The sequence below is a fragment of the Balaenoptera ricei genome, chromosome 10 (assembly GCF_028023285.1).
Source record: "Balaenoptera ricei isolate mBalRic1 chromosome 10, mBalRic1.hap2, whole genome shotgun sequence".
NCBI lineage: Eukaryota > Metazoa > Chordata > Mammalia > Artiodactyla > Balaenopteridae > Balaenoptera > Balaenoptera ricei.
Window position 1 is genome coordinate 42,998,743 of NC_082648.1, and position 14,920 is coordinate 43,013,662.

The 14,920-nt window shown below is 39.5% G+C and overlaps 1 protein-coding gene across 2 annotated transcripts in view; it reads left to right on the top strand.

The window, feature by feature from the left end:
- DIP2B (disco interacting protein 2 homolog B) overlaps positions 1 to 14,920 on the top strand; it is a 235,055-nt gene that overhangs the window by 179,204 nt on the left and 40,931 nt on the right. For both annotated transcript variants that reach the window (XM_059935884.1, XM_059935885.1), the window contains 10 exons: positions 819 to 929; positions 2,582 to 2,705; positions 3,318 to 3,427; positions 6,276 to 6,378; positions 7,858 to 7,922; positions 9,990 to 10,083; positions 10,552 to 10,671; positions 12,133 to 12,247; positions 13,069 to 13,208; positions 13,859 to 13,995. In XM_059935884.1, coding sequence (XP_059791867.1) covers positions 819 to 929; positions 2,582 to 2,705; positions 3,318 to 3,427; positions 6,276 to 6,378; positions 7,858 to 7,922; positions 9,990 to 10,083; positions 10,552 to 10,671; positions 12,133 to 12,247; positions 13,069 to 13,208; positions 13,859 to 13,995 — 1,119 coding nt within the window. The remainder of the gene's footprint in view (positions 1 to 818; positions 930 to 2,581; positions 2,706 to 3,317; positions 3,428 to 6,275; positions 6,379 to 7,857; positions 7,923 to 9,989; positions 10,084 to 10,551; positions 10,672 to 12,132; positions 12,248 to 13,068; positions 13,209 to 13,858; positions 13,996 to 14,920) is intronic.

Consider the following 14,920-nt stretch of genomic DNA (forward strand, 5'->3'; position numbering starts at 1 on the left):
AGGGAAAAACAAAAGTCCAGTGACATAATTAAGTTTCAAATATTAATCTGTGAATATCCAAGCCAAGTAACAAACTCCACAACAATCGTGACTTCTGTGTTTTTGCATTCCTTGAGGAAATTAGGATGGGTCAGTTACCTCTGATGCGTTACAGGTGAGATCACAGGTTTGAACATATTATGGAGGTTTCACTGTTTATCTTTTGTAAATGAATTAACTTTATATTCATAATGGTTTCTGCCAGTATTGCTTATACCTATTACCAAATGCCTTCTTGCTAGTATACTTGCATTATTGGTTAAGTGAGTAAGGATTAATGCAATGAATTTGTTAAAAAGTAAGAAACCTTAGGTTTGCCCTAAAGTGGTAATTGAGTCCATCAATTCTTGTAGGTTCTCTCTGAGAGATATAAGGCTTATTCTTTAATATGTTAGTCTATCTAGAGAGATCCATCACATTAATTTTATTGCTTTAGCCCTGCACTAAAGTAAATTGCCTTAGGTTTTCTAAGTAATTAACTTACTACTGAAGGTGAGTTGTTTACTGCTAAATCACCAATAGAATTAAATGAAAAATTCTTATGGTGATGATGATGAATTGCATTATAGTCCCCGAATTGTGCCTAGTATAATCATGGGAATGACAGAGATCTTTTTAGATTTGTGCATCCTTCTCAATAACTTAATTTTCTTTAGGCCATTAAATAGTCTGATGTGTTGTGTTCATGATAAATGTCATATATAAATCTATCACTTAGTGGCATTGAAAGCGTTAGTCTCCTCTTATTCCTCTGTACTGAATGTCATTATGTATTATAGGTAGCCCTGGTTTACCCCAACAATGATCCAGTCATGTTTATGGTGGCTTTTTATGGATGTCTCCTGGCCGAAGTGATTCCAGTGCCTATAGAGGTACCTCTTACCAGAAAGGTAACATTGCTAAATTTAAGAGAAGTGTAGCCTGATGCGACATGGCAGGCATTGGGTTCTTGGATCAGTTGACTCAGTTACAACATTAAAAAATAGTCTGACCATTTTCTTAAGTACTTAGCTTCACTTTCTAAAAACATGAAAGTTGTAGAAAATTTATTTATGAATATTTATAAGTTTCATGAAAATAACCTATTTTCAACCAAGATAGAATTTTTCTAGTATTATATATCACTTAAAAGTTATGGGGACATACTTGACTTTTCAGCGATTACCATTTAGAAAGCGTACCACTCGGGAATTCCCTGGCGGTCCAGTGGTTAAGACTCGGGCTTTCAGTGCCGTGGACCCGGGTTCAATCCCTGGTCGAGGAACCCACAAGCCACGTGGTACAGCCAACAACAACAGAAAAAGTACCACTCTCGAGACTTCCCTGGTGGTGCACTGGTTAAGATTTCGCCTTCCAGTGCAGGGGGTGTGGGTTTGATCCCTGGTCGGGGAGCTAAGATCCCACATGCCTCGGGGCCAAAAAAACAAAACATAAAACAGAAGCGATATTGTAACAAATTCAATAAAGACTTTAAAAATGGTCCACATCAAAAAAAAAAGGACCACTCTTGCTTCAGAGACTACAGATAATCCACATTTGCAATAGGTGAAACCTTTCTGTGAAGGGATTTCCCTTAACTGTATCATAACATCTGGGGCCTCCATTAAGTCGAAGGGCGATGCAGTGATGTTGTGTTACTACTCGGGGGTACAGAATTTACTTTGACCACACATCCGTCCTACTAAAATAAGCATATGTGGCAGATGTCAAAGTTTAACTGAATGATTTCTCCATGAGCTGTTTGACCCTAATTTTCTCGTGCAGTTTATTATTGGGAGTTGATGGTGAAGACAAATATGGTGGAGACTATGGATTTATAAGAAAAAAATTATTTTCTGAAAGGAATAAAAAAATTGGTAGCATGCCTGAAACTCTGGTTGGTGGGTATAGTATCTTTAGATTGGTCAGGAAATCATAGGGTTGTTCTTAAATTATTAAGTTGGCAGTGTTTATGTGGTTTCATAATGATACTTTTAAGATGAAATTTTAATGGAAATGCTTTAGGCTCTCTCTTTTGGTTTTTTCCTCGGCTATTGCTGTAAGGCTTAAATCTACCTCCTTTAAAATAGAATAATAAGGAGTATATGGACTTGGATATAACCGTCCATTCACTTTCATTGTAAATTTGGGCATTTGGTGTCCATTTACATTATTTATTTTGTTCTGACCTGAATTGCTTTGCTTTTGGATTTGGGGGTATGGCTAGGTCAAGACAGCTTAACTATGTTCACTTTTATTTCATTTCCTGAGATTAATCTAAAAGAGGAGTGTTGCTGACCATTGACTAAAATGGTCACATTTGGCTGGTGGAATTCATCGTTAGCAATGTCAGATTAATAAAATGTGATTTGCACTCAGGAAATCATTGTGTTGTAGAAATTATTTGGAAGAACATATTGTCACTGGATTTTGACAATTGCCAGATATCAGGGGGTTCCATGAATGTGTCACACAAGTGCCAGAGTGTTACTAAGTGTCAGGTTTTGGGCTTGAGTATGCTCACGTTCACTCCCCTACCTTGCTCATTATCTTTTCTCCACAGGATGCTGGAGGGCAGCAGATTGGCTTCTTGCTGGGAAGCTGTGGTATTGCCTTAGCTCTTACCAGTGAAGTTTGTCTAAAGGGATTGCCAAAAACCCAGAATGGAGAAATTGTACAGTTTAAAGGTTAGTAATATTTGTACCTGAATTATCAGTTAAAAATTAAAGCTGAGTGCTTTAATTAGTGTTTTAATTTAATAATAGCTAAGTACTTAACATATATTTTCTTATTTAATTCTCACAGTCTTATGAAGTAGGTACCATTATTATCCCCGTTTTACAGGTGAGGAAACTGAGACAGAAAGAGGTTAAGTAAGTTGCCCAAAGTCACAGCTAATATATGGCAGAGCAGCGATTTGAACCCAAATCTGTCTGATTCCACAGCCCACACCCTTAACCTTTATGCTGATGGTTGGGAAAGCTACCACTCTGTTCACTAAAGCTAAATGCTACATGTAGAGACAGAGGATAGACCACTAACCTCAGTGCACTTCCACTGCCAAATGGACCTCCCAGTTGTTGAGGTAATGTCAAGGCCTGGAATTAGCATGTGGAACGATTGTACTTTTGAAAGAAGGTATAATTGTCTGGTGATTTATCACTAAACACTAATAAAGATATTTTACTGATTATAAAATGACCTTGATTTGGTCTCTTGATATTTAAAATGACCAATTCATTGTGAACTCCTTTCCTGATGGCTTAGGCAATTCAATCTTTATTTTGGATTTGATTTAGGTTGGCCCCGGCTCAAATGGGTTGTAACAGATTCCAAGTACCTTTCAAAGCCACCTAAAGACTGGCAACCCCACATCTCACCTGCTGGTACAGAGCCAGCATACATTGAGGTAAGTCCTGAGACTAGGATGTACATTCTGGCTTTTCCTGTGGCTTCAATTGCTGTCCCACAAAATTTAAAACTAACTTTTGTAGTTTTAATGTTAGTAGATCCTCCTGGTTTGTTAGATCTCCATCTTTTGGCTTGTAAAATGCCTTATAGTGGCCCTTCTTTTCTAATTATTTTGAACATAAATATATATTCAAGAGAAAGACAACAAAGAAATTGATCCTTGTCATATAAGAAAGTTACAAAAGACTTAGAGAAGTTCAGAGGTTAAGAAATGCTTTACTGGCAGAGATATTTTTCTGCTGCTTTGGGGATGGGAGTGGTGGGGGGTGATGGGAAGCAAGAGACTGGAGAAATGAGGAGGACAAATAGCTGTGCTTGAAAAGAACAAATTTAACAGATAAAGAGCAAGAAGAAACAGATGGCTAGAGGGTTTGGTATTGAAGGTTAGTGTAGGAACTTGATTGATTGATAACATAATTCAGTTGAGGGATTAAGTCCTACTGCATACCAGGCACCAGGCCAAGTGCTTTATTTTTTTTTATTTTTATTTTTTTTTAATTTATTTATTTTTGGCTGTGTTGGGTCTTCGTTGCTGCGCGCGGGCTTTCTCTAGTTGCGGCGAGCGGGGGCTACTCTTTGTTGCAGTGCACGGGCTTCTCATTGCGGTGGCTTCTCTTGTTGCGGAGCATGGGCTCTAGGCACGCAGGCTTCAGTAGTTGCAGCACACGGGCTCAGTAGTTGTGGCTCACGGGGCTTAGTTGCTCCGCGGCATGTGGAATCTTCCCGGACCAGGGCTCCAACCCGTATCCCCTGCATTGGCAGGCGGATTCTAAACCACTGCACCACCAGGGAAGCCCAGGCCAAGTGCTTTATATGCATTATCTCAGTCAGTCCTCACAAGTACCCTGTGAGGTGGGGGGCTGTAATTAAACCTGCTTAGTAACTGAGGAGACTAAGACTTTAACTTGAGTAACCAACCAAAGGTTTGTCTAAAACCTTTGACTCAAAGTTGACAGAGCTGGGACTCAAACTCATATCTGTTTCACTCTAAAAGCTATGCCCTTGAGTACGCTGCATCTTGCTTGAGACATATTAGTAAATGCTCACCAACTGTTTGCTGAATTAATGAATAAACATCCATAAATTTAAAAAAAAATTTGGGGAAAAAAATCCACCCAACTTGAGCCCTGTAGTGATAACTTTGGCTATAAAAGGGAAGAGAGTGGGTAGTAGCTTTGAGGTAACGTGGTGATGTTGGATAGAAGGAGGATTGCTTTTAAAGTTGGAAGGGATCTGGGTACATTTAAATGACAAGTAAACAGGTGAATAAAATACCAAATTTAGCTCTCAATCCATATCATCTCCCAGTGATGACATGGTTCACCCCTTCATCCCCCTTAAAACTGCTCACTGGCTTCCCTGACTACTCAGCTCACCACTCCTTTTCAGGCTTCTTTATTGGTTCTTCCTAAAAGGTGAAGTGCCCTTCATTATGTGGCCCCTGCTTAGCTCTCTGATCTCATGTAGAGCCACTGTCCTCTACATTTCTAAGCTTCTGCTATTCTGAATTAACTTGCAGTTTTCACTTGGGACCCTCTTATTACCCACAGGACATTGCTAGTGAGTTTCAAGTATCCTGTGAGTAATAAGGAGCTTTTAAAGGATTGTCAGCAGAAGAGAGATAATAATAAATATGTTGTTAAAAGATTTATCTGTTTGGTGGGTTTAAGAAGGGAAACAGGGAGCTTTTATAGTTATCCAGGTGAGCCCAAGTTCATGGTGATGGGGATGGAGAAAAGTGGTTGGATGGAATTAAGATACAGTAAGAAATAGAAGAGGCAGGACTTAGTGACTAACTCTGGAGAGGGCAGAGGCAAGAAAGACACTTGGGTTTCTGACTTGGGCAACTGGATAGATGATGGATGGCATCCTTTGCTAAGATAGGAAGTACAGCAAGAAAAGTTTTCATGGGCGAAAGGTAGAGGGGTGGTGTTGGCTGCGTTTCACAGGACTACGGGTCATTCGAGGGGAAGGGTTGACCCACTGAGTCTGGATCTCTGGAGAGAGGTCTGGGCTGGAAGTAGAGAATTGGGAGTCATCAGGAATGTGGTACCCTGATGAATTAAAGTGAAAAGAGAAGAGGAAGGACAGAACGTTCAGGGAATGCCAACATTCAAGGGATGGGCAGAGAAAGTGGAGGGAAAGGAAAGAGAGAGAGAATATTGAATAGGAAAGAGGAGTATCACAAAAGCCAAGGAAGGAGAAAGTGTCAAGAAAGGAGGTGTCAGATATTGCAGAAAGGTCTGATAAAGTACCATATGCAATATGTGCTTTTGATTTAACAATAAAAACGTGACTGATCTTGGTAAAAAGCAACTTGAGTGGAGCATCGAGGTAAAAGCGAAATTATAGTTGATTGATTTGGAGGAGTGAATAGGCCATTTCCCAGTCTCCCCTCCCAGCCGGGAGCTGCTGATAGACAGGGACCACAGCTTCCACACCTTTAGCTCTTGCTCTTACCGTGTATTTGATACTGTGCTTCTGTTAACCCAGCTGAAGTCACATGTTTGTTTTAGCTTCTTTAGCAGCCACTTCACACTGACAACTAATTAAACTTTTAAGAATTTTTCACACATACTTTTGTTGAGCTTTGACATTACCCAGTCCTATCTTTGTGTGATTAGAGTTTGGGGCCCAAGTGCATAGCCTCAGATATTTATATGAAACGTTAAATTCAGCCCATCGTCATGGCTTTTCGGGGTTTCGTTTTTGGATTCTAGTTTTGTCATTTGAAATAACCCATTTTGTTGTTTCTTGTGTTTTTGTTTTTGTGTTTTTTTTTCTAGTATAAAACAAGCAAAGAAGGGAGTGTCATGGGAGTTACAGTGTCCCGCCTTGCAATGCTGTCTCACTGCCAAGCTCTGTCCCAGGCCTGCAATTATTCTGAAGGTCAGACTTCACCCCGTGACTGCCTGCACTGTGAGCTCAGACCTGTGTGACTACGAGCAGCGTGCTCGGTGACCGGACTCCAGTTAATGACGTTCAGAGGGAGATGCTCTGAGACACATTCTTGGCTTGCTTGCTTCTTTTTCACAAATATGCTGTAATTTAAAGGAACTAAAATTCTGGGCAAACCAAATCTGTAAAGCATGATTTCTAGAGTGCAGAAATAGAAAACTAATTAAAACCATGTGCTTATTAGCTGCGGAATGTCAGGTACCTCCATCTCCCCATGCGTTAGAGCTGCCACCAGCAGTATGGAGTTAGAGTCAAAGAAATTCTGCTACCAAAAAACACAAATTAAAACACAAAAATGTGTTCTGGGTTGTTGGACTTTAGATGTGTTGATATATATTGTGTAATGACTATTTCCCTTAGAATGTTCTTCACAATATTAATTTTTTTAGTGTTTTATTTTCCTTTCATAGAATGAAACAAGTTAATACATGCTCATTATAGCAGCATTATAGAGCTGCATTCTTGTCTGGTTAAAAATATATATGTGCGTGTGTGTAATGAAATCAATCAAAATGCCAACAAATGCAGTTGATTATTATATAATACATTCATATAATGGGTTATACGCTGAGGTATTAAAACTCATGTTCTTGAATATTAAAGATTGTTTCAGTATATCATTAAGTGGAAACAAATTAGATACAGGGCAGTATGTGCCAATTTTGCTAGTCAAGTATCTATCTCTATGTAAGCATTATAATTATATAAGCTTAGAATTATATGTGCATGTATGTAGATACAATATATAGATATATACATACACCAACATTTTTTGTGTTTTTTTTTTTTCTAATGTATTTATTTTTGGCTGTGTTGGGTCTTCGTTTCATGCGAGGGCTTTCTCTAGTTGCGGCGAGCGGGGGCCACTCTTCATCGCGGTGCGCGGGCCTTTCACTGTCGCGGCCTCTCCTATTGCGGAGCACAGGCTCCAAACGCGCAGGCTCAGTAGCCGTGGCTCACGGGTCCAGTTGCTCCGCGGCATGTGGGATCCTCCCAGACCAGGGCTCGAACCCGTGTCCCCTGCATTGGCAGGCGGATTCTCAACCACTGCGCCACCAGGGAAGCCCCTTGTTTTCCTTAGGAAGTATAATGTTTTACATACGCTTGTGAAACTTCCAAAGTTTCTAAAACAAACATGTGTTCCTTATATAATTAGGAAAAAATTATCTCGAAGACAGTGCCAAAGTCAAGGAATTCCAAACTCATTGTTTCTTCTGTGACCACGTCACCCTGTGATCAGTCCCCCAGCCAATTTGAGGGGACCCTCAAGTAATTAGAAGACCCTGAGAACTTTTAGTGGTTTCTTTAAAAGTACCAAATCAGTTGTTTAATAGAGGCAAGTGACATAATTTTGCTACTTAACACTAAAGATGATTTCCTTGTGTTTTTTCCTATTTTTTTCTCTTTTAGGGGAAACAGTAGTAAATGTTTTAGACTTTAAGAAGGATGCTGGGCTATGGCATGGCATGTTTGCGGTAAGCTACACAGAATCAAGGCCTTTAGTGTAAATTGTGCTTATGATTCGGGTCACTGTGTGTGCTGTGTAACCACAGCATCACTCCGGGCTTGTTTGAAATTTAAGCCCCTAAAAGGTCAGTAGTATCTTCCAGGGGAATTTGATTTTGTGATACGAATGGTGATTTTTTTAAAGGAGAATGTAATTCTGTTTTTTCTTCGTTGTGTGGTTGGGCATATCTTTCACATAATAGTATGTAGGAGAACTTAGGATCAAAAATCTTTTAAATATCTGCTATGATGACTCAAAGCTTAAAAAGTTCTGCACATGACTATATGTTTATTTATAATTTTCAAAAAACTATGAGAGTCACCTCTTCTCTTTTCTGAAGAAAAGATTACTTAAATATATCTGGAACTTTGCAACTGTGTTTAATAATATCGAACCTTTCCATTGGACAAAATGTCTTGAATGAGTCCATGCTGCAATGAAAGAGTAGAATAACAAGGTAGATGAGACTGCTTTCCATAACAGAGGAACAGGTACCATCCTAAGGGAGTTAGAAAAAGGTGACTTCCTCCCAGCTGTGGCCTCAATTTTTATGGAAGAGGTGACAGTTGAGTTGGACTAAAAAATGGGTAAGATGTAGCCATATAGAGATATTTGGGGGGTGGAAGTAGAAGGGGGTCATTTCAAGTGGGAAAAAGCTGCATATGGAGTGTGCTGATTAGGAGGGGAGAGAGAAGAGATACAGTATCCTGCAGGTGAAAGGACCTTTGAGAGTATCTCGTCACACATTGCAGGAGTCAGAGAAAGAGTAGGAAATGAAGCATGGGGAAGAGGAGCGGTTTCCCTTTTCTCCCAGGACCCCTCAAATTATTTTTTAAAAAAACCTTATTCCTTGAGCATACATGCTTTCTAGCTCTTTTCTAAAGTCCTTCCCATTTTGTTTTTTTTATCAGCGGTTAAGAAACCCTTGTAAGGAGTTAAAGGGAATCTTCTCTCTCTGCTACACAGAGCAAGATAGGGGCACGAGTGAAGAATTAGTTATACACACCATTCTTTCCCTGAAATCCAAAAGTTTGTCACCATAGCTAGAAACTTGGGGGAGGGAGGAAAAAGAGGTTTACAGTGATATTTTGGTATCCTTGGGCCACTTGGGTGGTGAACAAAATGGCTAGTCTAAGTACCAAGACTTAACTACTCTGTCAGGCTGGGTCTCTTTGGGGACAGGGGGTCCTGGGTATGTTCGGTTTGGGTGGCAGGAGAGACACCAGATTGCATGACCCCCTCAGGTTCCTCAGCTTTATCTACCCAAACACCTAACAGGTCTGGGCAGGATCTCCAGTAAACGACAGGGAAACGTTGATTTCTTGCTGTGTAAGACCCAGCCCTTTGTGGTATGTGGCAAGCATAAACATGATGAAAGCACTTAGAGGGTTGGAGAGCAGTTTGGCAGTTATCTGTTCAGTGGTAAAAGCACACATCCTATGACTCAGCAGTACAAATTTTCTGTACCTACCCTAGAGAAACACTTACACACGTGCCAGGGAAATGAGTATAAATATGTTCCTTGAAACATTGTTTGTAATTGCAAAAAAAAATTGTCAATAATAGGGAAATGCCCAAATAAATTGTGGTACACTCATACTATAGAATACTATGCAGCAGGTCAAAAAAATTGTATAGATCTCTTATACTGATGTACATAGATATAGCTCTGGAACAATTTAAGTGAAAAAAAAGCAAGTTGTAGATATATGTATAGTGTGATGCCTTTTATGTTAAAAATACTTTTATGTTTCTCTGGGGATGAATATATATGTAAATACATGGGAAAAAGACTGGAAGGATCCATGGCAGATTCATAACAATGATTATCTCTGAGGAAGAAAGAAGGGAACCAGGTTTGAGAATAGATAGCAAAGGAGGCTTCAACCTTATAGTTAATATTTTCATTTTTTTTTTCAAAGAGCATGTGTTTGAGTATTGTATGGTTAAAATTGTTAACGAAATATCAGTTCAGTTTTAAAATGCTAAGTATGTATTAGGTATTGATTACTTTTTATCTTTCTTTGCTTTTCAGAATGTAATGAATAAGATGCATACAATTAGTGTACCCTACTCTGTTATGAAGACTTGCCCTCTCTCTTGGGTCCAAAGAGTACATGCCCACAAAGGTAGTTACACACAGCATCTAAGCTTTGATTATGTGACTGTTTGCAATTTCAGGGATTTTCAAATTGCTCTTCTAGAGACATAATTCTATGCCTTGGTGCCTTGACAGATTTTAGAGTTTGGTTATTAAAAAATTAGATATGTTGTCTAGTTCATCTCAGTTGATGTCCATTCTTAAGAATTGTGCCTGAATCTGGGCCCTGAATTAGATTTATTGGGTGCTTTGGTGTTCGAAGCTTCCTCGGCTAGGGTACGAGGCCTGCCTGCAGGTTACAGTGAGCAAGGCAGTCATGTGTCCAGTCAGTCGCCGCTGCCTCAGAGCACCTGGAACAATTTCTTTGAAACCTTTTTTATTTTCTCTAAGTGAAAATCATGATTCCTAAAATAAGTAAAAATGTTTTTATTATAATATATTAATATCTACCAAATTTAACATGTGTGTATTGACTTTATCTCTTTTGCATTTATAGCCAAGGTTGCTTTAGTAAAATGCCGAGACTTGCACTGGGCTATGATGGCACATCGGGACCAGAGAGATGTGAGCTTGAGCTCCCTCCGCATGTTGATTGTGACTGACGGAGCTAATCCCTGTGAGTATTTCTAGAGTGTCAGTCTGGGAATATCCTTTCCTTTGGTAGTCTGAGGTTTTCATCCCCTTTCTGTAAGCATTTTTTTTTAATATCTGTATTGAGAGATAATTCACATACCATAAAACTTGCCCATTTAAAGTACCCTTCCATGGGGGACTTCCCTGGCAGTCCAGTGGTTAAGAATTTGCCTTCCAATGCAGGGGGGTGTGGGTTCGATCCCTGGTCGGGGAGCTAAGATCCCACATGCCTCCTGGCCAAAAAACTAAAACATAAAACAACAGAAGCAATATTGTAGCAAATTCAATAAAGACTTTAAAAATGGTCCACATCAAAAAAAATCTTTTAAAAAATTAAAAAAAAATAAAGTACAGTTCAGTGGTTTCAGTATATTCACAGAGTTAGTTGTACAACTATCACCATTGACCTGAATTTAGAACATCATCATCCCAAAAGAAACCCCATACCCATTAGCAGTCACTCCCCATTTCCCATCCTCTGTCCCCTAGCCCTAGGCAACTGCTAATCTACTCCCTGTCTCTATATGTTTATCTATTCTGGACATTTCACATAAATGTAGTCATGCTATATGTGGTCCTTTGTGACCGGCTCCTTTCACTTAGCATGTTTTCAAGGTCCCTCCATGTTGTAGCCTGTGTCTGTACTTTCTTCCTTTATATTGCCATATAATATTCTATTGTATGGATATACTACATTTTATATAGTCATTCATCATTTGATGGATCTGTAAGCTTTTAAAACCACTCCATGCTCACTCATTTAGTTCCTTTCTCTATCATGTAACTAAAAAGAGCTATGAGAAGGTAACTTGATATAGCCAAGTGTCTGGACTTTATGTAAATTCCCTGTCACCAAATCTAAGGAGTTTGTAAAAGCTTTTAGAGACCTTACCGTGTTGCCTGCTTTTCCTGACAAGCACAAACATCTTGAGGCTCCACAGGGTAGAATCAGGTAAAGCATTAGATACTACTGTGTTCTTTGTCATCAGTGGATTTTTGTCAGTAGTCACAATGATCATCTTGGTATAAAACACAGACCTGGGACTGACCTTAATAAGAAACAAGTCAGAGAATACATGAACAGGATGGAACTAAGCCAGAGTATTAGTAATGCCCTGGCTAAACTGCAGTAGTTACTTCAGGAAGAGTTGCTTGCTTCCAAACTGGCTACCTGTTGCCTGCAGTGCATCTCTGCTATTGGTTGGGCAGTTTGGTAGGAGCAGCCTTATTTTAAGTTGTAACTTTCGATAGTGTCACTGACCTTTCATGGGCTAGATGAGCATTTGTTTGTCCTTGAAACCTATCAGCCATTTCACAGGCACAGTAAAATATTTGCATGGAATTGATGATGTCCAGATGTGTCGGCTTTCTATTCTTTACCAGTTTCCTGCAATAATGAAAATCATATTTTTGGCTTTCAAGTTGATCTGTTTCAACTCCTCAGGGTCTGTGTCATCCTGTGATGCCTTCCTGAGTCTGTTCCAAAGCCATGGTCTGAAAACTGAGGCCATCTGTCCGTGTGCTACTTCTGCCGAAGCCATGACTGTCGCAATCCGCAGGTATCGTTCAGAATGTTGGTGCTCTTGATGTATGTTACAACTTTGATCAAATGTGCAGAATTGACCAGGTGATGACAAGGGGTGTGATCTAATTTTCTGCTTCATAATCCTGAAAGTGAAAATGACTTTGTAAAGCAGTTTGAAGCATCTCATTTATTTTTCCCACTCTTGCCCTAAGTGTAACTGGTAAACTGAAATTTTACTTTAGTTATTATCATCTCGTATTTGTGAATTAGTTCTTTTTCTGTCTTGTTTTGCCCTTCACAATCCTTAGTTAGCATCTTAGACTACAAGTAGACTGTTCTTGCAAAGTCTACTTTGCAAGAACTTATATATATGCAAAGTACCTATATAGAGAGTACACCCAAGCCAGTATATTCCTTTTATTTATTTATTTATTTTTTAATTGAAGTATAGTTGATTTAGTGTTGTGCCAGTCTCTGCTGTACAGCAAAGTGACTTGGTTATACACATATATACCTTCTTTTTTTTTTATACAGTAGAACCTTGTTGTTTATCCATTCTAAATGTAATAGTTTGCATCTACCAACCCCAAACTCCCAGTCCATCCCGCTCCCTCCCCCTCCCCCTTGCAAGCCAGTATATTCTTAACAACTGATTAAAATTTACTTTTTCCATCTGAATGAAAGTTCACCATGTTTTGCACATGTAAATTTAATTAATTTGGCATGTTTTGGGTAGAGAAAAATGCGGATTTTTGTGTGTGTGGTAGCCAGAGGAAATTACCTTTCCTACATGTTCATACTTTTCTCTTAGTATCATTTAATTTGCCAAATTTCATGAGTTTATTTTGTTTTCAGGCCTGGAGTTCCAGGGGCGCCTTTGCCGGGAAGAGCCATTCTCTCCATGAATGGATTGAGCTATGGGGTAATACGGGTCAATACTGAAGATAAAAATTCAGCACTGACGGTTCAGGATGTGGGACATGTAATGCCCGGGGGTGAGTTCTCAGGAGCACCATTTGGTGTTTCATGAAGATTCGTCTTTAGAGATAGTGGAGCCTGATAAAATATGAGATCCAAAACCAGGAATCCAAAATTTAGTACTAAGTCACTTAATTTCTCAAAGCCTCTCTAAGAGTTAAGTGATTCTAATCATACTTATTTCCAGCAGAAATTGGATGATTTAATTGTGAATGTTTCAGTTACAGTTGTTCACATGGAAAGCTAAGTACTGAGTGATACTAAAGTTGTCCGGTATTCACTGTAATTGCCAAGACGATGGGCTGGCAGAAAGTTAAGAGTACATTGCTTCCTGCGTGTTTGAATTTGATCTGTGTAAGGGTAAATTAATTTAACCTGTTTCTTTGGACTTTGCAGTCATTTTTAATAAGTTACTGTCTTTAAAAGCTTCGGTCTGCATCTATTGTATGTTTTATTTGCTGAATTTAAAAAATTCTTTATTATCAGGGATGAAAGATGGAAATTTCAGATATACCTATGTAGCGTCAGGTCTGTTTTTAACATTCCTGTTTGGTATTCTTACTTAATGCCACTCAGTGAATGCAAAACTTTCGTGGGTTCACAAGGATGAGGCTGTATTTTCGAAGGTTTTCCAGACTGTCCCTTGACTATACTTTCTGTACACTAGGGACGATGTGCATTGTGAGGCCCGATGGACCTCCCCAGCTCTGCAAAACAGATGAAATTGGAGAAATCTGTGTCAGCTCCAGAACAGGAGGCATGATGTACTTTGGGCTTGCTGGTGTGACAAAAAATACATTTGAGGTACGTGACGTTAAAGTTTCACGGGGAATGTGCTGCATGAGGTCAGTGTCACTAGGGCAGCTGAGCTAGCTGACGGGAAATAGCACAGCGTAGCTGTTGGGAGTGTGTGCTCCAGAGCTAGACTGCCCGAGGTCCAGCCCTGACTGCCGTGCACTAGTTGAGCTGCTTAACCTCTCTGTGCCCCAATTTCCTTCTTTTTAAAATGTGAGTAATGATAGTATCTACCATAGGAATGTTGTGAGAGCTAAATGAGTTAATGTTTATAGAGTGCTTAGACCAGTACCTGGCACACAGGAAGTGCCCTTGTTTATCTCTTACATATATTAAGAGTAGGAGGCCTCACAGAAATTCACCCTGGTGAATGTGCCATGGTTTGAGCGTTATAAGACCCAAAATTTAATTCTGAGAGTGCAGTGAGCATGGATCCATCTCTCAAGAGTAGACTCGAGTTAACCACGCTTGTAAAGACTGATGTAAACCAGAATGCCAGCTTCCTAATGAAAGATGAAAACCTGGCTTGTCACGGGGGCAGATTGTTGCCGTTATTCAGTCTTTCAGTGAGAGAACTATTTACTGAGCACCTTCTGCATGTCTGGCACTATTCTCCATGCTTGTGGTACATCAGGAAAATACATAAAACTCAAATAGCTCATATTTCAGTGGAACTAGCACATCGTTTTTCTGCAGGCAGTTCTGCATGTGAAGCCAAATTGTAATGAAAGTTTGCCTGGTGAGCCTGGAAATCAGAACAGGCATAATTAATTGTCTGTATTTCCTAATTGGGATTAACCTGCCACAGGGTACCTTTTAGGGAAAAGAGAACTCCAGTTTATGGGCCATGTCCCCTTCACACTAGACAGGGCTTATATGACCACTGCCAATTTTCAGTCTTTGAGCTTTCCTTTTCTATAACCTAGACTAGTGG